At 46.2% G+C, this 26,942-nt stretch overlaps 1 protein-coding gene across 3 annotated transcripts in view; it reads left to right on the forward strand.

Annotated features, from left to right (window-relative positions):
* The window catches only part of SIDT1 (SID1 transmembrane family member 1), a 217,480-nt gene extending 192,309 nt beyond the window's left edge, over nucleotides 1-25,171 (forward strand). For all 3 annotated transcript variants that reach the window (XM_063446333.1, XM_063446326.1, XM_063446335.1), the window contains 6 exons: nucleotides 1,905-1,981; nucleotides 6,602-6,648; nucleotides 7,246-7,351; nucleotides 7,515-7,625; nucleotides 18,740-18,853; nucleotides 24,542-25,171. In XM_063446333.1, coding sequence (XP_063302403.1) covers nucleotides 1,905-1,981; nucleotides 6,602-6,648; nucleotides 7,246-7,351; nucleotides 7,515-7,625; nucleotides 18,740-18,853; nucleotides 24,542-24,604 — 518 coding nt within the window. In that variant the 3' untranslated portion in view covers nucleotides 24,605-25,171. The remainder of the gene's footprint in view (nucleotides 1-1,904; nucleotides 1,982-6,601; nucleotides 6,649-7,245; nucleotides 7,352-7,514; nucleotides 7,626-18,739; nucleotides 18,854-24,541) is intronic.
* Nucleotides 25,172-26,942: the final 1,771 nt, after the last annotated feature.

Below are 26,942 nucleotides of genomic sequence, written 5' to 3' on the forward strand. Positions count from 1 at the left end.
ATATACTCACCGCGTACCATATAGCGTGTCATTATTTACTCACAGCGTACCATATAGCGTGTCATTATTTACTCACAGCGTACCATAAAGCGTGTTATTATTTACTCACAGCGTACCATATAGCGTGTTATTATATACTCACAGCGTACCATATAGCGTGTTATTATTTACTCACCGCGTACCATATAGCATGTTATTATTTACTCACAGCGTACCATATAGCGTGTTATTATATACTCACAGCGTACCATATAGCGTGTCATTATTTACTCACAGCGTACCATATAGCGTGTTTTTATTTACTCACAGCGTACCATATAGCGTGTTATTATTTACTCACAGCGTACCATATAGCGTGTCATTATTTACTCACAGCGTACCATATAGCGTGTTATTATGTACTCACCACGTACCATATAGCGTGTCATTATTTACTCACAGCGTACCATATAGCGTGTTATTATTTACTCACAGCGTACCATATAGCGTGTTATTATATACTCACAGCGTACCATATAGCGTGTTATTATATACTCACAGCGTACCTTATAGCGTGTTATTATATACTCACAGCGTACCATATAGCGTGTCATTATTTACTCACTGCGTACCATATAGCGTGTTATTATATACTCACCGCGTACCATATAGCGTGTCATTATTTACTCACAGCGTACCTTATAGCGTGTTATTATATACTCACAGCGTACATATAGCGTGTTATTATTTACTCACCGCGTACCATATAGCGTGTCATTATTTACTCACAGCGTACCATATAGCGTGTTATTATATACTCACCGCGTACCATATAGCGTGTTATTATTTACTCACAGCGTACCTTATAGCGTGTCATTATTTACTCACAGCGTACCATATAGCGTGTCATTATTTACTCACCGCGTACCATATAGCGTGTTATTATTTACTCACCGCGTACCATATCGCGTGTCATTATTTACTCACAGCGTACCATATAGCGTGTTTTTATTTACTTACAGCGTACCATATAGTGTGTTATTATATACTCACAGCGTACCATATAGCGTTATTACATACTCACAGCGTACCATATAGCGTGTTATTACATACTCACCGCGTACCATATAACGTGTTATTATTTACTCACCGCGTACCATATAACGTGTTATTATTTACTCACCGCGTACCATATAGCGTGTTATTATTTACTCACCGCGTACCATATAGCGTGTCATTATTTACTCACAGCGTACCTTATAGCGTGTTATTATATACTCAGCGCGTACCACATAGCGTTTTTTTATTTACTTACCACGCACCAAATAGCGTGTTATTATTTACTCACAGCGTACCTTATAGCGTGTTATTATTTACTCACCGCGTACTATATAGCGTGTTATTATGTACTCACCACGTACCATATAGCGTGTTTTTATTTACTCACCGCGTACCATATAGCGTGTCATTATTTACTCACAGCGTACCTTATAGCGTGTTATTATTTACTCACCGCGTACCATATAGCGTGTTTTTATTTACTCACAGCGTACCATATAGCGTGTTATTATTTACTCACAGCGTACCACATAGCGTGTTATTATTTACTCACAGCGTACCATATAGCGTGTTATTATGTACTCACCACTTACCATATAGCGTGTTATTATTTACTCACCGCGTACCATATAGCGTGTTATTATTTACTCACAGCGTACCACATAGCGTGTTATTATATACTCACAGCGTACCATATAGCGTGTTATTATTTACTCACAGCGTACCATATAGCGTGTTATTATATACTCACAGCGTACCATATAGCGTGTTATTATTTACTCACAGCGTACCACATAGCGTGTTATTGTATACTTACCGCGTGTAATGCCGTGACTCATGATTTACACTTTGTCCTCTTCTCACAGATTTTGGAATCTTCCGTCGGATCTTTCAGGTCTTGTACACAGACTGCATACGGCAATGTAACCGCCCGATGTACATGGTAAGAGACACTGTATCTCACTGTCTGTAAGTATACCTTTATAGTGGACCTGCCAACATGCTATCGTGGCACATTAGTTACAAGTAAACGTGAATGCTATATATCTTTTTTTTTTTTATTATTCTTTATTTTTTGTGCTTAGAATAACAAACAGCTTTACTTCGCCACGATAGCTGAAGCAAGCAATGCAGCAACAATCATTTACATGGCATATCAAAACAGCACATTTTTATATTATAGGGAATAACAACAGTTTATATCTTAAGACCTGCTTTCAACAGTAAGTTATGGCAAATAGAGCTGTGTCTAAGAAGGTCTAAGGCAGATTCATTAGAATGGTAAGTAAAGATTGGATACAAGAGTAAGCCCCCAGGGAGGTCCCAGGCTGGCGACATTCAGTATGCGGTACAGCAGTATAATACTATAGTGGCAGCAAGGGGGGTCTACCTACAAGTGCTTAGCTGCCGAGTAGGTTACCCGTTGTTATAAAAACTGTACGGAGATAATCAAACAAACCCCGCTCCCCCCTGCCCGTAAGCACACAGCGCCATTATCCTGTATAGTGGCTAATCCGTGAATGATGTCGATGGTCAGTGTGGACTTGGTTTAGTTAAGCTACTGTGTCTACATTTCGGGAAGGGACAATTCCAGTATGCATCTAGCATGTTACACATGGAGAATGGGCATTATATAATATATGAGACGGAGAACAGGCTGGGTCTAGAGCTTAACGTTCACCTCATCACTGGTCCCTGCACAATGACAGCTGAAAAAATTAAATTAATAAATAGCATAAACACAAGAGCATGGCATATAAAAGAAGATTAGGATAAATCAGAGCTAATAGTGGCTGTCTAAACACTTTCAACGCTTAAATATTAGACAGCAGGCTTATGCCCATCAGAAAGTCACCGGTCAGCCGATTCCAAGGCTCGGGAAGAGGAGTGTGTTGTAGGAAGTAAAATGTCCCTGACAGAGTTGGTTGCTCAGGCTGGTGTTCCATGCCTCTGATGCCTCTGATGCCCTCCGTTGTTATCCTGTGCTTCTGTATCACAGTAAGGCATTTCGGGTCTCTGCGCCAGATTGGCAGTGGAAGAGGCTGGTCTGTTCGTCGGGTCCAGAGCCGTTGAGGAGTTTTCGTCGGGTGATGCTTTGTGGCTGTCTGAGAGTGATTTGCAGCATCTAGCATGGGAGGCTGGTTTGTGTGGAGAGTAAGGTGTCGCAGGCTGTGTTCCGATGACGTGTGACGCTTGGCTGTGTCTCCGTCCCCTCCGCCTGGCTCCAGTGTCTTATGGTGAGTGTCATAAGGTGAGCATCATGCTTGGGCACTTGAGTTCGTGTGCCAGGCTGGCTGCTGCGGGTGTTAAGTCTGGCAATGTCTGTGAGCCACGCAGGTTTCAAGTGGTGCAGGGAGATAGTTTGCAGTCCCTCTCCATAGGCACTGGCGCACATGGCCTCCGCCATCCTTAATGGAGGCTGCGGGTCACAGTGGTGATGTCGCTTTTGTCCTGAGTGCTTTGTAGTGGTTGGGGCCCCGGGGTGTGGGCCGGGATCACCCGGCCCAGAGGGGGGGAAACTGGGCCAGTTCCTCGTGGGCCTAGGTCCCTGGGTGGGCACCGTTAGGCGGGATAGCGGAGCAGCGGCCGTCTGTCCCGCTCACCGCCGGAGTAGGCCTCCACTGGGATAACGAAGGTCTCTCCTCCAAGGGACTGCAGCTCAAGGAGCCAGCCTCTCCCTGGATCCAGTGTCCCACGCTCATCGAGGGCTGCCGCTGCTGGTCAGTATTGCCTTCCAGAATCATGGTTTCGTGGCTTAAATTTAGCTAAATTGTCGGAGCTGATCTGTCTTGCGGCCATCCAGCTCGGCGGTCCGGCCCCGCCCCCGAATGCTATATATCTTTAATGTGAACCTGTCATGGTAACTTGGAATTTTAACGGAACACTATGCACCATAACCACTATATACAGCAGTAGTTGTTAGTGGGGGGGGGGGGGGGGGCGTCATCCAAGTGTAATTTGCAGCTGGCAGTCAGCATAGAGATAACAGACAGAGAAGAGGAGAAATATAGAAACAAGTATCTCTGTACTTTTCATGCCTAGACTGAAATGGCTTAAGATGACATTTGCTAAATATATTTAAATAAAACAGAGCCTCCCATGAAAAAAAAAGGTTATCAAATTATAGGTGATTTTCTATGGTGCCTTGTCCAGATAATTGATATTTAACGTTGTGCGTATTATAACAGGGCCAAGTTATTATACATCAGAGGGTTTTCTGTTCTAATCACTACATTGTGGAATTCCGTTTAATTTTGCTGCAATTCAGTATGTAATGAATAAATCCTCCTGATTGGTGTTTGTTCCTTTCATTGTGAGACTTTATATCAAAATTATTCTTCGGCTCAGGGTCAAAGCAACTGGTCTGACATTTAAAAGGAAACAGGCACTCACCAGGAGCTCCCCGCCAGAAACCGCAAAATACAGCCCAAAGGGAGATTTTGCGAAGCCACCCGAGCACACTCACCCACGCCCGACACGGGAATAACCATGGGTCAGAAAAATAAGAAACCCAGAGCCGAGCGAGACCCCGCCACCCACGACATCGGGGAACTTCTCCGGCGCTTGCAGAAGTCCGCATGGGACAAGATGGCGGCGGGAGAGGACGGCTACTCCTACTCATCGGACGATTTCTACATAGATCCCGCAGAAGGTATGGCACTTGCTCCACCGCCCAAAACAAAGCCCTCCAATACCCCTACAGAGGAGCCAGTCACTGCCTCCTTACTCAGGAGTAAGGCCTGCATAAAAGAAGCAGTGGAGGGGGTCACCACCAGAGTCACGAGGCTGGAGGCCTCAACTTGCGCCCAGGATGCGAGGATAGCATCTCTAGAACAAGCGCTGGAGGATGTGCAGAAACTACAAAGAGTCTCAAACGACCGGATTAACTCGCTGGAAGACCAGCGACGGCGCTACAACATTAAGATTCGAGGCATCCCGGATACTATAGGCCAAACAGACCTGCCGCACTTCGTTAGGCGCCTGCTGGCTGACCTATTACCGGCCAAACAGGCTAAAGCTGTGCGCCTAGACGGGATGTTCCGTCTACCTAAGCCCGCAACGGCACCAACCACAGCACATACAGATCTGATACTCCGCTTTCAAACCCTGCAAGATAAGGCCCAACTGCTAGCAGCTACGCGGGGGAAACCCCCCCTGACATTTGAAGGTGCCACGATATCCCTCTTCCAGGATCTGACGAAAAGCACCCTGGAGTGGCGCAAGACCCTACAACCACTTCTACAACATCTCAAAAAGCAGAACGTCCAATACAAATGGGGGACACCGAACATGCTCAGCTTCACGTACCAAGATAGAGCTTACCGAGCCCGAAACTACCCTGAACTGGACGCACACCTACGCACAGCAGGCCTGATGTTGCCCCCTGGAGGAGAGAGCTCAGACCTCGCCCGACTGGATCCAGCCGCTGTCGCTGACTTCATCCCAGGGGCGCCCACCCGACCACCACACCAACGACAGAAAACCTGAGGAACCATAAAGCTGAGAAGGTTCCTGTTACACAACCCCACGGACTGCCGACACCGCAATCCCCAGGGAATGACCTCCCAGCCCATGATGATCCCGCTCTGTTCCTATCTGAACTCTTATACTGTTAACCTCCGAGTTCCTCCCATTTACTTTTGGTTACCCCAAGTTGCATTCTAATAGACAAAAACAATTCGTACAGGTCCACCTAGCTTAACCTCCACACACCCGAGACGGCCCCACAACGAAAATCACTACACCCCTTACCGGGGAACGCTTACACACTGACGACCAGAAGCACTCCCTACCGTGCCTGCTCCTGACTCTCCCCCTTAAACGATATCAGCAGGCGCAGCTACCGACATACACATGGGGACAGGGGGAAAACCTTGGGTAAGAGTCATGTACCAGTTCGGGGTGCACCCCGCATCACAGTACACCTGTATGGCTTGTTTTCATGCAGATCTACTAAACACAACACATGCCCAGATACGCACACACAAAAGGCACACTTACGGACCCCTCAGGATTTGGACATGTCAGACATACTAATAGACAACACGACTATACTCTTAATAAATAAAATGTGCTAGGCCTATCTAAGCCATTGCAATGTTGATGCTTGTTACTATGTGTGTCTACAAAAGCTGTTGTGGCAATGCGGACATTTTTGTTGAATCTCCACAATAAAATAAAGAATTAAAAAAAAAAAAAAAGGCAACAACTGCCTTCTGATGTCATCAGTATTTAGCATCTGGTAATGTCTAGTCACCTTCACCTGAAATTCTTCTATAGATCAGGGTAAAAATAATAGTCAACAAAATAATAAAATTGGAATCTACCAAGACTAGGAAACAGAAAATAAGATCTCTGACCAAATGTTCAGTCTGTGACCACAATCTGCACACTCGTGCTTGTGAAAATCGGGCCATATTGAGGAGCCAAATGTCTTTTTATTAAATGTTCATTCAGTGAATTGTGTTTTGTTTTATCTCGGGCAGAGCACAAGGAGTCTAATAATCTGGTGTGCCGTTTAGTAAATCAATATATGTCTGTCTCCCTCTCATTTTGTCTCCAGGATCGGATGGTTCTACTAGTCTTGGGGAACGTTGTGAACTGGTCCTTGTAAGTATCCTTACCCCATGACTAACACTAAGGGAGCCACCACTGTCTTCTCTAAAACATTCAGAATTCTCTGTATTCTTGCATTCGTTTGGCCGAAAATATGGCCTGATCAGAAGGCAAACTGGAATTCTAGATAAACAGAGTTTGAAAATCCAAAAGAGACAAAGTTGGCCACACAGGAATTCTCAGACAAGATTCACCTGTATGGGGGACTCCGTAACTTAGGATTTCCAACCAAGGGGACAAGAGGTAGCCCCTTCTGCATTAGAGAGAGTATCCCCAAATTATGATTTCAACTTCTCATAAACTACTTCCATGAGGTTCAGCTAATACTCCTGAAGGCACAGAGAGTGGGAGTCCACATCTGGTTTACCCATTGACCAAGAATATGCAGTTATTCTGGTCTGATATCGTTGGTAGATATTTACTTTGTAATGGCTTGTTAGAGAGGGTGAAACAATATGAGGTTTGTTTTGTCTTCTTTGCAGAGGGGATTCTTAGTTCTGGAAATGGGATCAGTCTGATATAATAATAGCATAGGCTTTAGTGACATAAGTGTTTAAACACATTTGTTTGAGACGTCCATTCATCTTTCAGAGCCATATTTGGGCTGGTCTATCGCCCGCGAGACTTTGCCTCCTACCTGCTGGGGATCTTTATCTGTAACTTGCTGCTCTACCTGGCGTTTTACATCATAATGAAGGTAAAGCTGTGTGTACAAGTGTGTGCTGTATACCAATATACATTGTAGCAGTGTGTCTATGTTACATATCACATATCTAGTCTGTAGAGGAGATAACATATTATGAATTAATGTTCCTGTATGACCAATGCTCGTTCACTGTGAGTGTGCTTCTTGTGTACAGCTCCGCAGCTCCGAGAAGATCCAGCCACTGCCGCTATTCTGTATCTTCGCTACGGCTATTGTTTGGGCCGCTGCTCTCTATTTCTTCTTCCAGACTCTGAGCAGCTGGGAGGTGAGTATGTGCTCTGAATGGTGTCAGGGAGAGTTGTAAGTCAACCAATCAGGAGCCCACAAACAGCGCAGTGTGCCAGGGGTCAATTTAACACTTTTTGAAGGTTTTTTTTGGCTAAACATTGGCTGGTTTTGGGTACGTAACTTACATTCAAAGTTTAGTCCAAAATTGTTGAATTGGAAGAAATCTGAAACTCATCTCCCGAGCGCTAAATTAATCAATTATTAAGTCATCAAACTTCACTGTTTAAAGGGAACCTGTAATGAAAAGTTTAACTTTCCTGAAATTGCTCCCATGGAATACACCATATATCACAAAGATACATAGAGTATTTATTGTAAAAAATAGAGATTTACTCACTTTCCCTCAGTTCCAGTGCTGATACCGGAGAAACTGACGGAAGCGAAGCACAGAGAGATGGACACAGGTTTCTTCAGGAAGGAAGAGATTCTTTATTGGATCACCGATCGGGACTCAGAGGGACTAGCGTCACCAAAATACCACAAGTTCTGAGCCCCGGACAATAGTGCAGGCTCCTTATATAGGCACATAACTCCTCCCATATTAAGCTCCACCCGCACATTCTCTTAACCAATCAACACAAATGAGAATTAACTTCCTGTTTGACCGCATGGCTTGTCCAGCACAATGGAGGAGGGGGAATACTACATCCTGTATTCTTGCACATGCTCCGTACACTACTGATCGTATCTTGCCTCGTGCAACCAACTGATCGATACGTCAGCATATGCACGTACACATGCCACGTGGTAATCTCGGCCTACTAAATTTATTTTTACCGAGATTCCACCACATTCCCCCCTTTGATGCCTCTTGATATTTCACAATTACTTGAGGCATCACTTAACCTTGGTTTGCATACACCGCAAGTTACCTTGAACCAGACCAGACTTATCTTATGATGTGAATCTTTAACACTCATCTTCCTGCATTGGTTCTCCCTGTTCTAGAGCCTTATATTTATAAATTGCCATTATCTGTGCAGCAGCCTTCCTCTCTGCTATATTTTCTATCAGGCTTTGCACAGACCTAACTACTAAGGGTATAAGACACGGCAGGAGTAGACACAACATTAAAATCAGTAGGACTCCACCTACCACTGCCTTAAGCCCTCCAAACCACTCATACCAGCTACCAAACCAACTACTTGGATTATACCCTTTCCATACCTGAGTAGGCACATGCGCTAGTTTAACCATATGGCTAGTAAGCTCAGCTATTGCTTGCCCTTCGTCATCTATTTGAAGACAGCAATTGCTCAGGTTAAACTTCCCACATACACCTCCCTCTACTGCCAAAAGGTAATCCAAGGCTAATCTATTTTGGTAGACTGCCGTCCTCATCCTGGTGTTATGCTTCGCTAGAAGATTGAGCGCTTGTGATGTTTCGTTAGTAATAATCTCAACCACCGCCTGTAATCTTATAATACGGTTGAGCATATAAATAGGGGTTCTGTAACCAAAGGTACCATCCTCTGCCCACGTGGCTGGCCCATAATAATCTATGATACGCTGGGGAGGCCATTCATCATCTTCCCAGGCGCCTATCTCTATGGGTCCCCTTTTCTTCCTATGATTCACATCATACACTTTAACACCTAAAGTCTCACCTGTTTCAATCGGTAACAAGAAGAAGGATGGTTTGAGCATACCCAACACACATGCCCCTTCCCAGTCCTGTGGCAACTCCGAATAGGCTTTCTTACCACAGATCCAGTACAAATTTGCTGGGGCTCTCCAGGTAGATGTGATGGATAAATCAAACCACACATCCTTTAAATTGGCGTATCTAGCAAACGGGTTAGGTGGTTCTGAGACATTTGAAGCCGACCACCAAGTTGTATTCTTTGTATCATCATCATAAGCTTTTTGCCCTAGACAAGTTAATTCTCCTACAGAAGTATTATACATTATTCCTTTCCTTGCTATGCAAACATAACCTATGATGGAGGTCTTTAATCTCCACTCAGATTTACCTCTAACACTCATATGATAATCGGCTTGTGAAGATATTAATTGTTCAACTGCCTCAGAACCGGACATTACCTCCTTTGCTTCCCAAGGCCATTGGTCTCCCATGTTAGTACCTCCACACACATAGCAGTTGGTAACATTAAGACTACCGGCAATACTTTCGGCTAAATCAATGAACAGGTTTTTAGCATTATGGGGGATCTTATTATCTATACTCATCTCTTTATAAAAGGAATGGTATACTTGATGAGTTTGGGAGGATACCGTATCAGTCTCTATCCCTATAAACAATACTGTCCCAGGATCTAAACCCGTCCCGTATATTTGAAACCCAAATAAATTGCCATATTTGTCTAAGAACTTATCGGGGTTATTTATAAGTATATGGATGGGATTACATTCCATAGACTTACAATATGGGCTAGTCGGCAACTTAGTCACTATCATGTCTTTGTCTACTGTCTGTCCCCAAGTCGCCCACCCCACACAAGACCAATATGGGCAGAAGTTATAGTCTTTATTTGGGCATCTAGGACTCACATATTTATTTTTACTACTGGGACAAATATATTTATCATTAGACCCATACGTCCTCTCCCATCTAAGATCCCCACATACATTCCACGGCTTTCTACCACTCGATATTGCTTTACACGCATCAAATAGCAGAACACCCGAAGAATGTACGGATTCTAACACCGTCTTATTAATTAGGGTCCCCTGAGGATCTCCATTCCTGAGAGTCAACCAAATTGTACGAGGTTGATACTCCGGACTTGAAGCACTTAGGTTCTCCTACTCCTAAATGGCACACACTATAGTCTATATTTAAGTACCTACATCTCGATACATCTCCTTTACACTCGTATTGTGAATGCCAAATTAGGGTTTGGGAAATATGGTTACCTGTTCTCGTAGTCTTAATGCATACCTCACAACTAGGAGTGTCGGTACCTCTACCTTCCTGAATATAAAAACACATATAAATAAACACTATCAAAAACACATCTTTCGCCGTCATCCTCAGTCTTCGTCCGTGCGAAGGCACCTCAGCTTCCAGGATGTAAGGGCTGCAGGGAATGGAGTTCTGCTCGTCTTCACAGGAGTCCCTTCGAGACTTTCCCTGGCTTATAAACTATACGTCGGTGGGCGGACAGGCTTTATTATGGCCTTCTCACTCACGCACCAAATCCCAAAAATAATAAAATTTGTAATCCACAATAATTCCTCGTCACTCCGACTGAGTAGTGCGTTTTAACCGGATCTTGCAGGGATTCTCTGGATCTGCTGTAACTTGCCAAGAATCGACTGCTGCTGGTTTAACCCTGGAGTGATGTATCCACGGAGTCACTTCGGCTACTTTTATCGCTGTAGGGGTAGACAAAAGAACAACATAAGGACCTCTCCACTTGGGCCCTAACGGTACATTATTCCACTCTTTAATCCACACTTGATCTCCTGGATGATAACTATGAACAGGGGGATAAATATTCACAGGTAATCTATCTTGTACCCATTTCTGTACCTCCTCCATAGTCTTACCCAACTCTACAACCTGCTGCCGGGTAATTCCTTCTCCCAACTGACTCAAATCCCCCCTTAAGTTACCAAGTACGGGAGGTGGTTGCCCATACATGATTTCAAAAGGAGAGAGGCCCATCCTTCTAGTAGGGGTACTGCGGATTCGCAATAGAGCTATGGGTAAGAGAACGTTCCACTTAAGTTGGGTTTCCTGACACATTTTAGCCAACTGGTTCTTAATAGTTCTATTCATTCTCTCTACCTTACCAGAGCTCTGGGGTCTATATGCAGTATGAAGCCTCCACTTTATACCAAGCATATGAGTCAGTTGTTGTAGGCACTGATGAACAAAAGCTGGACCATTGTCCGATCCTATAGAACAGGGTAGTCCATATCGGGGTATTATTTCTCGTAGCAGGAATCTCACAACTTCTCCTGCTTTCTCTGTACGAGTAGGACATGCTTCTACCCAGCCTGAATAGGTGCACACAATTACCAGCAGGTAACGATGTCCACCCGATTTAGGCATCACTGTAAAGTCTATTTGTAGATCGGACATGGGGAGTCCCCCCATAAACTGGACTCCTGGTGGCTTTACTGGTCCTTGTCTTGCATTATTTTTAGCACACGTTACACATCTTCGTACAATGGCCTGAGTCAAGTTGGACAATCTTGGTATGTAGAAATGTTTTCTGAGAGATTCTTCAGTACTGTCTCTCCCAGAATGTGTCCCGTTATGATAATTTTGGACAATTTCTACCGCTAGTGATGCTGGTATGACTATTCTTCCATCTTCTAGCTGATACCACTTGTTCTCCAAATACTTTCCTGGTTCAGTCTTTAACCACTCCTCTTCTTGAGCTGTATAAACTGGAGTCCATTGGGACAGTGGAGTTGGTATAAGAGCAGCTATATGCCCCACATACTCCTGTCTTCCTGATTCAGCAGCACGCTTGGCTGCACTATCTGCCATCCGATTTCCCTTGGTTACATCACCATCTCCTCTCAGATGCGCTCGACAATGTATGATACCGACTTCTTTCGGTTCCCACACTGCTTCCAATAGTTGTAGGATTTCAGCTGCGTATTTGATTTCTTTGCCTTCTGAATTCAGTAGTCCTCTTTCTTTATACAAAGCTCCGTGGGCATGAGTGGTTAAAAACGCATATTTGGAGTCCGTATAGATGTTCACTCTTAAACCTTCAGCCAATTGTAACGCTCGTGTCAGTGCTATCAATTCTGCCTTTTGTGCTGATGTTCCTTTCGCCAGTGGCCGAGCTTCTATCACCTTGTCTATTGTTGTCACTGCATATCCTGCATAGCGGATCCCTTCTTTCACATAACTACTGCCGTCGGTATAATATTGAACATCGGGGTTCTGGATGGGAAAATCACGAAGATCTGGTCTACTTGAGAATACTTCATCCATTACTTCCAAACAATCATGTTGACTTTCAGTAGGTTGTGGCAAAAGGGTAGCTGGATTTAAGGTGTTTACAGTCTCTAAATGCACTCTGGGGTTTTCACACAACATTGCTTGATACTTGGTCATACGGCTGTTACTAAACCAATGATTTCCTTTGTAATCCAACAACGTCTGTACTGCATGTGGGACTCGTACATAAAGTTCTTGACCCAGAGTGAGTTTATCGGCTTCAGCTACTAGCAGGGCGGCTGCAGCTACGGCTCTTAGACAAGGTGGAAGTCCGCTGGCCACTGCATCCAATTGCTTAGACATGTAGGCAACAGGTCTTTGCCATGATCCCAAGTACTGTGTCAATACTCCCACAGCCATTCTTCTTTGCTCGTGTACATATAAGTAGAATGGTCGTGTGTGATCAGGTAGACCTAATGCTGGGGCACTCATCAAAGCCTTCTTCACATCTTCAAATGCCGTTTGCTGTTCTTGGGTCCATAAGAAGGGGTCGTGCTCTGTACCTTTGATAGCTGCGTACGGAGGTTTTGCCAGTATCGCGTAGCTGGGAATCCATATCCTACAGAAGCCTGCTGCCCCCAAGAATTCTCGCACTTGTCTTCTATTCTTGGGTATTGGTATTTGGCAGACAGCTTCTTTTCTCTCTGGCCCCATAATTCTTTGACCTTCAGAGATATGGAATCCCAGATATTTGACAGTTGGCAAACACAACTGAGCCTTCTTCCTGGACACCTTGTATCCTGCCTTCCAGAGAATGTGTAGTAGATCGTGCGTTGCTTGCTGACAGATTTCTTTTGTAACTGCTGCTATCAACAAGTCATCTACATATTGTAACAATACACACTCTCCTGGGATGGACTCGAAATCCAGTAGATCTTGACTTAGGGCTGAACCAAATAGGGTAGGTGAATTTTTAAACCCTTGGGGCAGTCTTGTCCAAGTCATTTGGCGTTTTGAGCCCGTTACAGCGTTCTCCCATTGGAAAGCGAAAATACATTGACTTTCTGCGGCAATTCGGAGGCAAAAGAAGGCATCTTTGAGGTCTAAGACTGTAAAGTAGGTAGCCCCGCCCGGAATTAAAGCAAGCAGGTTATATGGATTGGGTACAACTGGATGTATACTAACAACCGCATCATTGACTGCTCTTAAGTCCTGCACAGGTCGATACTCATCTGTACCGGGCTTTTGAACAGGCAGCAATGGGGTGTTCCAGGGGGAAGTACAGAATTTTAGGATACCATACCGTATGAACTTATCCAGATAGGATTGGATGTTCTTCTTAGCCTTCTGCGGGATGTGGTATTGTCTTAGGCTCACTGGATAAACCCCAAGTTTTAGTTCAATTTTTATAGGTGGAATATTGCGGGCCAGTCCTGGTGGGTTGTTCTCTGCCCAAACTCCTGGTATGTTAAATAATGTCTCATCACTCCTAGGGTTTTGGCTAGTCAACGCTGTATAAAGTCGCCACTCTTCTTCCTTTGGTACGGATAAAGTCATGATACCTGAAGGTCCATTAAACTTTAAGGATGTTGTTCCATTTGGTAGGAACGTAATCTGCGCTTGTAATTTTGATAGCATATCACGTCCCAGCAATTGGACTGGACATTCAGGCATATAAAGGAATTGATGTTTTACTACGTGGCCTCCCAATGTACAGAGTCGACTTTTAAGAACCGGTTTTTCAGCACTTCTTCCAGTTGCTCCTATCACAGTAATAGTCCTTCCAGATGGAGGAGCAACTAGATTAGTCACCACTGAATGTTCAGCACCAGTGTCGATCATGAACGCACTCCTTTTTCCCCCTATTGATACATCGACCATAGGCTCCGCTCGACCAAGGGGGATGGAGCCCGGTCGGTATCAATAGTCCTCCATAACCGTGTCAGCCAATCCTACAAAGTCCCTACCTTCTCTATCGCGGGACCTTTGCGCTGCTGGGATATACCTGTCTTCCCTAACACTTCCTCTGTTCCCATTACTCCCTCTATTACCATTACTCCCTCCGGGGCCTCCTCTACCTCTCGCTCTGCCTCTAAAGTTTCCGTAACCTGTCCTAGGTCTGTCTCTCTCACACTGTTCTCTTCGAGGACACTCATTTCTCCAATGCCCTTCTTCCCTACAGTATGCGCACTGATTTCTACTTAGAGGTTCCTCATTCCATCTACTATCGCCTCTATCTGGGCCCCGTCTATCTACGCCTGCGATCGCTACCGCTAGCATATCAGCCTTTCTACGCATCTTGCGCTTCTCCTCTTTCTTACTTTCTGTTTCCCTATTCATATAAACCTTATTCGCTACCTCCATTAGTTGGGTGATGGACATACCTGCAAACCCTTCTAACTTTTGTAGCTTGCGCTTAATATCTCCGTAAGCTTGGCTGACAAAGGCGGAGTTCACCATTCGGGAATTATCTGCGTCTTCCGGATTAAAGGGGGTATACAAGCGGTATGCCTCCAATAATCGGTCATAAAAGACACTGGGCGCTTCATCACTTTTCTGAATCACCTCAACTGTCTTCGACATGTTAATGGCTTTCTTTCCTCCGGCTTTCATGCCAGCAATTATAGCGTCTCTATAGGCTCTGAGTTGGACCATATCAGCACCATTTACATTCCAATCGGGATCGGTGTTGGGATAATGTGTTGCGGCCCATGCTGATGGATTGGCTTGGTTTAAAGTACGGCCTTTATCCTCTAGTGCTTTAATGGCCGCTTGATTAATTCTTGTCCTTTCCTCATTGTTGAATAAAGTCATTAATAACTGCTGGCAATCAGCCCATGTCGGGTTATGTGTCTGTACTATTGAGGTGAACAGATCAGTCATAGCTTGTGGTTTCTCAGTATACGAGGAATTGTGGGTCTTCCAATTTAAGAGATCGGTTGTCGTGAATGGGACATATACAAAGACTGGGTCAGCATGTGCCATTTGGCCTGCGGCATCGATATAGGCTGACCCAGGATTCAGACGAAGAGGCATCTGATAGTGTTTTAATTGTTGGGCACCGGTCAACTGTCGGGTCTGTATGGGGCTACGTGGAAGGGCGTCAGTCATAGGTTCCAGTCGGGGAGAAATAGGGTATGGGGATGTGGGAGCTTGGTTTTGGGAAAAGGTTGTAAATAAAACACTTCGAGCCGAGCTAGATGAAGCTTGACCGGAAGTCTGAAGTGGCGCCAAATCAGGATATTCGTTTTTAATGGGGGTTGGTTCTGATTCCGGAAGGGGAGATTTAGTACGAGGGGGGGTGGATCCTGTACTGGAGGAGGAAGCGGAAGTGGATGGGGGTAATGAGGGGAGGGTTGCAGGACTTCCTGCATTTGCGTCACTTCTTCTTAACGGAAAGTAAGGGGGCGGCAAAGGGATCTCGGACTCAGGGGGCGTGTCCAAAATGGGCCTAACACCAGTCCTAGTGGACAAACAAGTCCTAGCTACCATGAGGCGACACTGCTCCTCGTGGCATGTCTGGAGCCATTTCGGCGAGTCATTTACGGCCTGTCTCCAACAATCAATATAAGGAAACTGGCCGTAAAGTTCAGGCCTACCTGATACAGCCACGTGTAAGCGCTGTACCAGAGTTGGATCCAAACTGCCACGTGGCGGCCATGCCGCAACCAAAGTAGGCCACTCCCTAGTACACAAAGTGACCAAACGTACAGGAGACATTTTAACCCCAAAATCACAAGTTTTAAATCCCTTTTTAAAATTCTTCACCATACAACCTAAGGGATCCGGAATCGTTGACTGCGACGCACCCATACTTAACAATGGAACGTCGTCGACAACGAATACTATACACGCGTACTTTTCAACAGTCACACCCGTTTCCTCTGGCAACAGCACCACGTGGTATGGTTACCAAGTGAAACGTACACAATAACACAATAAACACTCAGGGAATTCCCGTACACACACAGCTGTTACACCAGTCACTAGATAATCAATATTATGCCCTTTGGCGTAACTATACAGTCACCCACGCTATAATTCTCTATATACGAATTACCCGTCTATAACACACCCCAGTAACATCGTCTTTTACAAATAGCGGTTACAGTACGGTTAGCATAGGTCAAAGCACAAGTTAAGGTCACAATACAATTATTAGTGGTTATGGTGTTAAACATGCAATGGACGACAATGATTAGTACTTATATACAGTGTCAGTAAATATACAGGGTTATGGTACCGTGCACTATAATACAGCAACACACTATTAACACTCTCGCTAGACGGCTGAGCTCGCGCTATCTAACAAGATATACACTTTACTAAACAATCTTTATCACATTTACAATTCCCAACTAAACTATTGGCCAGTACCTTGAATGGACTACCTAAAAACAATCTACATACGTTTTGGTTAGCCACACTGCCCAATCACCATATATAGCGAGCTAGAGGACCGAATTTACACAGACGCCTCTTAGTCGCACTATCAAAAGTCTAGTGGGTTCCAAATTTACACGCCTTCCCACTTAGCCCAGATAGGTTGAGAGCTAGCGAACCGAATTTACACAGACGCCGCTTAGTCTCCCGGTCCCTCCGACCTAGCGAACAAAATATACACCCTAGAACGCTAGTCTAGACAAGACACCGGTGTCCGGCTAGGGCTATTTACACCAGAGCCCCGCCTGACTAACAAAATCAAACGGTCTGACTAAAGAGCGTTCGATCGAGCGGTGCGCCTTCGCTCCTTCCCTCCGACAGAGGGGGCAGATACACAGATTCAAACCCCTTTGGGCCTACCGCACAATCGGTATACCCCTAGTGGGTCCTGCCGTCTAAAACAGCAGTTGTCTTACCTCCTCGTTCCTGAACCTGAGTTCACACTCATCGACGGGGACACCCCAGCACTTCTCACGTAGAGGCCGATGATCTCCTGGACAACAGACCAGTGGCGCCGAGACGAAGGGAGGTCCACGCAGAAGTTCAGGGGTGCAGCCGTAGAGAACGTGGGCAAAGATAGACCGTCTCACGCCTCTGCCTCTCAGCTACCGTTGAACGATGAGCTTCCCGGCCAATGCACCAAATGATACCGGAGAAACTGACGGAAGCGAAGCACAGAGAGATGGACACAGGTTTCTTCAGGAAGGAAGAGATTCTTTATTGGATCACCGATCGGGACTCAGAGGGACTAGCGTCACCAAAATACCACAAGTTCTGAGCCCCGGACAATAGTGCAGGCTCCTTATATAGGCACATAACTCCTCCCATATTAAGCTCCACCCGCACATTCTCTTAACCAATCAACACAAATGAGAATTAACTTCCTGTTTGACCGCATGGCTTGTCCAGCACAATGGAGGAGGGGGAATACTACATTCTGTATTCTTGCACATGCTCCGTACACTACTGATCGTATCTTGCCTCGTGCAACCAACTGATCGATACGTCAGCATATGCACGTACACATGCCACGTGGTAATCTCGGCCTACTAAATTTATTTTTACCGAGATTCCACCACAGTGCCTCTTCATGGCTGTTATTATATAACACACACCTCCTGGCCGTCCTCCGCTCCGCCTCGTCTCTTCTTTGATTTGCCCTGCTTGGGAAGAATCCGATAGCAGGCCAAATCTCCTCACTGACATTGGCATGCTGGCTTTTAAATGGAGTAACCATCACATGACTCCATTCCGACACTCTAGGGCTTCAGCTAGGGAGCTTCCATAGCAAGCACAATGCATGAGCTGTGGTTTTTATGGGTGGAGAGGACTTCCTGTGGAGGTCTTTTCAGCTCTCCCTTGTCAGTCATTGCCTTGGCAGGCTGAGGCATTGACTGACAGCTGGGGAAAAAACTAGGTTTTTCTCCTAATCTATACATTTGCTAGCAAAACTGCTAACACAACGTGTAGATAGAATTGTGTGCTCAATCTAACGAACATAAGTTGTTTAGGGTCCTTCTTAATGTACAAACCTTGGCTCTGTCAGAATTGAATTAGCTATTCATATAAACTTGGATATTTAAGCTTCCTTACAAGTGTCAGGAGATAATTGGCGGGAATACTCAGTAACATAGTTGGTGGCAAATTTCCCCCTAGATCACAAACTTTGGGCAGTTTTCGTTGTGTCTCTTCCAAAGTCTAAAGTAAAAATGAAACAAATAATTGTCAACTGCTAGTTTATCCTGAAAATTGTTGACACAAATCCTATTGTTTATTTGCAGGAAACCCCTGCCCAATCTCGAGAGAAGAACCGGGACTGCATCTTGCTGAAATTCTTTGATGACCATGATATTTGGCACTTCCTGTCAGCCTCTGCCATGTTTTTCTCTTTCTTGGTGAGTGACATTAATTACCAGAAGGGTTTTAAAGACCATCCCCAGCTAGATCCAGCTCTCAATGTCGGGACATGCTTCCTGTGATCCATGCTTAGAGGGTCACAGCTGTAGTACTGGACTTGTGTAATTTGCAGTCAAATTCCAATAATGGCTTAATGGGTCTATTCTCAGAGTCCAACACAATGTACCACCATGTGCTGTTGCACACATAAACTATCAACTTTTTATGTATTGTAGCATGTTAATGTTACTATGCAGCGTTCTTATATCCATATAGTTGCCGTTAGTTGAAAAGATGTTGGGGTTTTGGTTAATTGCCCCCTCCAGTGTGAGTTGCTGTGTCCCTTGAGTAGTCTACAGACAGCAGTTAATGTATATACCCCTTTAGTGTAAAAGGTATTGGGGGCAGAGGCGGCTCTCTAATTAGGCGGTTTAGGCGTCCGCCTAAGGCCTCGCGCTGGCAGGGGCCTCACGGCCACCTAAACCACCTGTGGGCAGAGTGTGTCAAGTCCTCGGTCACTGACCGAGGACCTGACACCAGTAGGGGGCCCGGCGGCTTGCCCGGTATGCCGCCGGGTGCGAGGCCCCTCCTGGCTGCCCGGCCACCATCGCAGACACCGGTCTGTAGCTCCGCAGTGTGCAGAGCTGCAGACCATGTGAGTCGCGAGAATTGGCCAATCAGAGCGTTGCCGCGGGTTACCACGGCAACACTCTGAAATCTCGCGAGATTACACGGTCTGCAGCTCTGCGGAGCTGCAGACCGGGAGCAGTGGCCACCGAACCACCAGGGAGCCCACTGGACCACCAGGGAAAGGTAGGCTCTCCCTCCCCATCACCCCCCACCACACTCAGGCTCACCCCCAGCTTCACCCACCACCAACATCAGCTTCACCCCTCCCCACCCTCAGCTACACCCACCATCAGCTTCACCCCCCCACCACCGTCCCCACCACTCTCACCATCACCCCTCCCCAGCCTCACCCCCCACCACCCTCACCATCACCCCTCCCCACCCTCAGCCTCACCCCCCACCACCCTCAGCATCACCCCCCACCACCCTCAGCCTCACCCCTCCCCACCCTCAGCCTCACCCCCCACCACCATCACCCCCACCACCCTCAGCATCACCACCCTCAGCCTCACCCCCACCACCCTCACCATCACCACCCTCAGCCTCACCCCCACCACCCTCACCATCACCCCTCCCCACCCTCAGCCTCACCCCCCACCACCATCACCCCCACCACCCTCAGCCTCACCCCCCACCACCCTCACCATCTCCCCACCCTCAGCCTCACCCCCCACCACCCTCACCCCCCACCCTCAGCATCACCCCCCACCACCCTCACCATCTCCCCACCCTCAGCCTCACCCCCCACCACACTCACAATCACCCCTCCTCAGCCTCACCCCCACCACCATCACCCCCACCACCCTCACCATCACCCCCCACCACCACCCTCAGCCTCACCCCCCACCACCCTCACCATCACCCCCCACCACCCTCAGCCTCACCCCCACCACCCTCACCATTACCCCCCACCACCCTCAGCCTCACCATCCCCATAACCCCCACCACCCTCAGCCTCACCTCCCACCACCATCACCGCCTACCACCCTCACCATCACCCATCCCCACCATCACCCCCCACCACCCTCAGCCTCACCCCCACCACCCTCAGCTACACCCACCACCACCCTCAGCCTCACCCCCCACCACCCTCAGCCTCACCACCCCCCACCATCCTCAGCCTCACCCCCCCTTCACCCTCAGCCTCACCCCCCACCACCCTCACCATTACCCCCCACCACCCTCAGCCTCACCATCCCCTATAACCCCCCACCACCCTCAGCATCACCCCTCACCACCCTCAGCTTCACCCCCCCACCACCCTCAGCATCACCACCCTCAGCATCACTCCCCCCACCACCCTCAGCATCACTCCCCTCACCACCCTCAGCTTCACCCCCTCACCACCCTCAGCCTCACCCCCCACCACCCTCAGCCTCACCCCCCTCAGCATAACCCCCCACCACTCTCAGCATAACCCTCCGTCATCAGCCTCACCCCACTCACCATCACCCCCTCCTTCTCACATCACCCCCCCTCACTCTCACATTACCCCCCTCACTCTCACATTACCCCCCTCTCACTCTCACATTACCCCATTACCACCCCTCACTCTCATATTAGCCCCCCTCATTCTCACATTACCCCCCTCTCACTCACATTACCCCCCTCTCACTCACATTACCCCCCTCTCACTCTCACATTACCCCCCCTCACTCTCACATTACCCCCCTCTCACTCTCACATTACCCCCCTCTCACTCTCACATTACCCCCTCACTCTCACATTACCCCCTCACTCTCACATTACCCCCCCACTCTCACATTACCCCCCCACTCTCACATTACCCCCCTCTCACTCTCACATTACCCCCTGCTCCCTCTCACATTACCATCACCCCCCGCTCCCTCTCACATTACCATCACCCCCCCCCGCTCCCTCTCACCATCACCCCACCGCTCCCTCTCACCATCAACCCCCCGCTCCCTCTCACCATCAACCCCCCGCTCCCTCTCACCATCACACCCCCCGCTCCCTCTCACCATCACACCCCCCGCTCCCTCTCACCATCACACCCCCCGCTCCCTCTCACCATCACACCCCCCGGTCCCTCTCACCATCACACCCCCCGCTCCCTCTCACCATCAGCTACCCCATACACATAGGGTCTCAGTCAAAAACGCAAACATGCTCACAGAGACATACATTCACACACACAAGGATACTCTCTGTCAGGCACATACACAGGTAGACAGTGCATCAATGTGTATATGCAGGGCCGGATTAAGAGCACAGTGGGCCTGGTGCTGACAATTATGATGGGCCTAATTACGGAATCTTATTGACCAAAAACACTAAACCAATCATACTTCCCAAGCATCATGTATCTGATGGAGATGGTGCTGGAGGGAAACTCATAGGATGCAGCTATAAGAAAACACATACTCTATGCTAATCTCTCTCTAATTTATGCTTTCATCTTTCAAGTAAATCCATAACCCATAACAGCAGTGTCCAGTGAAGCAGGAAGTCAATGGGCACGGTAAAAGGGTGTGCCACTGCAAATCAGGTGACCTGACCTGCCAAAAGGGGTGAACATGCCCAAAAAGGGAGCATGTTTGTCCAAAGAATTGGAAGGTCAGCCTGGCATGAATGCATGTCAGGCTGCCTGCCAATCCTGCAGGCTGTCCAACTAAGGGTATACTATGCAGGCAGCACCCTGAGCTTGACATAAATGCGTCTAATGATGCGCTCACTCCATGCTTTCTAAGGACTGTCTCCTAGCACTCGCTGGTCCACCAGTCTCCTTACCTTCTTACAAGCAGGCAGAAGTTCCTGGTATAAAGTCTGAGACAGAGAAAAGGTGTATGTAGTGAGTGTAGAAGAAAGGGGACATGCCACAGTGTTAGAGAGACCAACGTCTGCATTACCTAAACTAATTTTATTGTCAGCCAGTCCACACAAGTTTTATTCCCATACATCCCTCTTAAGCTTCCAAACGTAAAGGGACACTATAGTCACCAGAACAACTACAGCTTATTGTATTTGTTCTGGTAAGAAGAATCATTCCATTCAAGCTTTTTGCAGTAAACACTGTCTTTTCAGGTGCTTCCTGGGGCAGTACTGCCTAGTGTGCAGCACTGCCATTCAGTGTCTCCACCCTCTGCATGCAGACACTGAACTTTCCTCATAGAGATGCATTGATTCAATTTATCTTTATGAGGAGATGCTGATTGGCCAGGGCTATGTTGGACTTGTGCTGGCTCTGCCTAGTTTAAAGTCTCTGCCAATCCTATGGGGAAGTATTGTAATTTGCTCAGACCACCACTTCTAATGATGTCAGCAGACAGTCTGTTCACAGGCAGAGCCAGCAGCTGCAGACTTGAATACAAGTAATATTTTACTATATTTAGGGAGGCAAGAAGGGGCCAGGGTGGTGGTTTTAACATAATAGAGTCAGAAATACATGATTGTGTTCCTGACCCTATAGTGCTTCTTTAAGCAAGAGTATGTGAAGAGTAGTTAAGGTGGCCACCTTTCTTGGAAAAAAATACCAGCCTTAATCATTTGTATAATTAATTAGTTAAGCGTGACATCACATGATGTAAATCGCAAGGAGTGACATCAGAGAAAATTCTGTAAAATCACCAACAAACTACTCACAGTTTGATTCTGCTGTATAGATGGATTGCTCTCAGTGTCTCCCTGTCTCCCAGTGCCTCAGTCTCGAAAGTCACCCAGTGTCTCAGTGCCCCTATGTATCACAGTGTCAGTGTCCCCATGTCGCCCAGTGTCTGTGTCCCCATTTCTCCCAGTGTCCCAATGTCTCAGTGTGTCCCCATGTCACTAGGATACTAGAGACATGGGGACACTAGAGACATGGGGACACTGAGAGACCCGGGAAACTGGGAGACAGGGGGACACGGAGACATTTAGGGAAACTGGGAGAAATGGGGACACTGAGTCACTAGGGACACAGACACTGGGAGACATGGGGACACTAAGACACTAGGGACACAGAGACATGGGAACACAGACACTGGGAGACTAGGGGACACTGGCTGGGAGACAGACACTTGGGGACACTGGGAGACATGGGGACAGTTGTGGACATAGACGTGAGGACACTGGGACATATAGGGACACATGGGGTCACTAGGCACACAGAGACATGGGACACAGACACTGGGAGACTTGGGGACACAGACACTAGGGACACTGGCTGGGGGACACTGGGAGACATGAGGATGATGTCCCTATGTCTTACAGCATCCCCATGTGTCTCAGCATCCCCCTGTGTCCCAGTGTGCCCTAGTGTCTCAGTGTCCCCTAGTGTCTCAGTGTCCCCATATGTCCCCTAGTGTCTGTGTCCCCATGTTTTCCAGTGTCCCCAAGTGTCTCAGTGTTCCCATATGTCCCCTAGTGTCTCAGTGTTCCCTAGTTTCTCAGTGTCACCTAGTGTCTCAGTGTCCCCATGTGTCCCTGCTGCCTTTCCCCCCATCCCTCACTTACCTGAGCTGTAGAGCTGTTGTCTGGACTCACAGACAACTGTGCTGTGTTGCTGCTCCCCCAAGGATCAGTGAGTAGAAGAGAGAGGCAGGGATATGCTGTAACTTCCTATCCCTGCCTCTCTCCACACACAGTGTGCTGGTATTGCAGAGTAATCTATTTATTTTCTCATTTATTCTGAGAAAAATACCTACATTTGTATTGCTGGTATTACTGCAATACCAGCACGGCCAGGCACCCTCAAATACCAGCTGTGCCAGCAAAATACCAGTCAGGTGGCAAACCTAAGAGAAGTGTGTAAAAAAAAAAAATATATATATATATATATATATATATATATTTTTTTTTAAATGGGCCTATTCCATGGGCCTGGGCCTGGAGCTGCAGCTCCATCAGCCCCTATGTTAATCCGGCCCTGTGTATATGTGACACTTTTTTGTTAGTGGGGCCTCATGTTTGCATTTCGCCTAAGGCCTCATAAAGTCTAGAGCCGCCTCTGATTGGGGGACTTGGTTAACTGTACCCCACCAGTGAAGTACAGCAAATATAAAGTTGGCATGTACTATAAAGAAAAAGGGTAAATCTTGCAATTTATTATCTATCCTTAGGTCCTTCTCACTCTTGATGATGACCTGGACACTGTGCCAAGAGATAAAATCCCTGTGTTTTAGGGAAGAGAAACGTCTCTTTTCCAGTTCCATGTGCTTGTGGTACGGGGCGAAGTTTCGTGCCAGCTGCTAGTGGCTAAAGGAGGTCACCTCCTGTGGATCACGGAAAGAAGAGACGGGGAGACTGGTTGTCCTCCGTTGGGAGAGTGAGGTTAATCCTTTCTATGGCCCAGTGGATGTTTACAGAACAAACCGTTTATGCTGCCTACACGACGAGCCCTCGCTGGGCCTCCACAGGAACTCCTACCTACAAGGCCAGTCACCTGCTCACAATGAGTTAAACAGACCTAAAAAAAACAAAAAATGGCCATAAACCCCAAAACATTTGAACCTGCATTTGATTTTTCCCACATTAGTGGCCAAATGGTCAGTCTGTGGCCACGACCTGCACACTCGCGCTTGTGAAAATCGGACCATATTGAGGAGCCAAACTTCGTTTTATTAAATGTTCATTTAGTGAATTGTGTTTTAATTTATCTCAGGCAGAGCACACAGTGCATGACGTGGTATATTTCACAATGTAAATGTGATTTTAATTATCTCTCGCTCCAAGCGTATATATATATATACACAAACATTTCACAGAAATTTTATATAAATTATATTAACAAAATGTTACTTTATTTAAAAATATATATATATATATCGAATGTTTTAAAATACTGCACATATGGAGTAGATCTGAAGAAATGAATGCACTGTTCTCAGCCAATGGATTAACATCTAGAGTCTGGAGTTATGAAGATGTTTAATGTACGTGTTACCACACATGCTTTTTGAAAGGCTTGTTGAATGTCTCAGCTGAAGCAACGTTAAATGGACATTAGAAGTACCATAATCACTGCACTATATAGTAATTTTTATGGTGCTATTAGGCTATGGGCAAACTTTCATTTCATTTCATTTCTACAAATATTTGGATGGTCGGAGCACACAGTGAGCACTGAGCGAAAGCAGGATGTAGCCACCCTTTATGTGCCAGTAGACAGTGTTTTGGTAGGTCAGAAGGGTGCACGTTTTCAGCGTGGACATATCCTGTTATAGCTCAGTGCCGACAGTCAGCCTTTGGATACTGTGAACAACACAGTTGAGGAGGTTTATCAAAGTTGCCTGAAAAAAATGTCCTTTATTTTTAGTATTTAATCTGTTTGTAGTTCTTGAAAGGAACACTATAGTCACCTAAATTACTTTAGCTAAATAAAGCAGTTTTAGTGTATAGATCATTCCCCTGCAATTTCACTGCTCATTCACTGTCATTTAGGAGTTAAATCACTTTGTTTCTGTTTATGCAGCCCTTGCCACACCTCCCCTGGCTATGATTGACAGAGCCTGCATGAAAAAAAAAACTGGTTTCACTTTCAAACAGATGTAATTTACCTTAAATAATTGTATCTCAATCTCTAAATTGAACTTTAATCACACACATAGAAACATAGAAACATAGAATGTGACGGCAGATAAGAACCATCGGCCCATCTAGTCTGCCCAGTTTTCTAAATACTTTCATTAGTCCCTGGCAGTATCTTATAGTTAGGATAGCCTTATGCCTATCCCACGCATGCTTAAACTCCTTTACTGTGTTAACCTCTACCACTTCAGCTGGAAGGCTATTCCATGCATCCACTACCCTCTCAGTAAAGTAATACTTCCTGATATTATTTTTAAACCTTTGTCCCTCTAATTTAAGACTATGTCCTCTGGTTGTGGTAGTTTTTCTTCTTTTAAATATAGTCTCCTCCTTTACTGTGTTGATTCCCTTTATGTATTTAAATGTTTCTATCATATCCCCCCTGTCTCGTCTTTCCTCCAAGCTATACATGTTAAGATCCTTTAACCTTTCCTGGTAAGTTTTATCCTGCAATCCATGAACCAGTTTAGTAGCCCTTCTTTGAACTCTCTCTAAGGTATCAATATCCTTCTGAAGATATGGTCTCCAGTACTGTGTACAGTACTCCAAGTGAGGTCTCACCAGAGTTCTGTACAATGGCATGAGCACTTCCCTCTTTCTACTGCTAATACCTCTCCCTATACAACCAAGCATTCTGCTAGCATTTCCTGCTGCTCTATTACATTGTCTGCCTACCTTTAAGTCCTCAGAAATAATCACCCCTAAATCCCTTTCCTCAGATGTTGAGGTTAGGACTCTATCAAATATTCTGTACTCTGCCCTTGGGTTTTTACGTCCAAGATGCATTATCTTGCACTTATCCACATTAAATGTCAGTTGCCACAACTCTGACCATTTTTCTAGTTTACCTTGCAGAATCTAGCAAGCTATTAACATAGCAGGGGATAAGAAAATCTTAATTAAACAGAACTTGCAATAAAGAAAGCCTAAATA

Source organism: Pelobates fuscus, chromosome 1, assembly GCF_036172605.1.
Source record: "Pelobates fuscus isolate aPelFus1 chromosome 1, aPelFus1.pri, whole genome shotgun sequence".
NCBI lineage: Eukaryota > Metazoa > Chordata > Amphibia > Anura > Pelobatidae > Pelobates > Pelobates fuscus.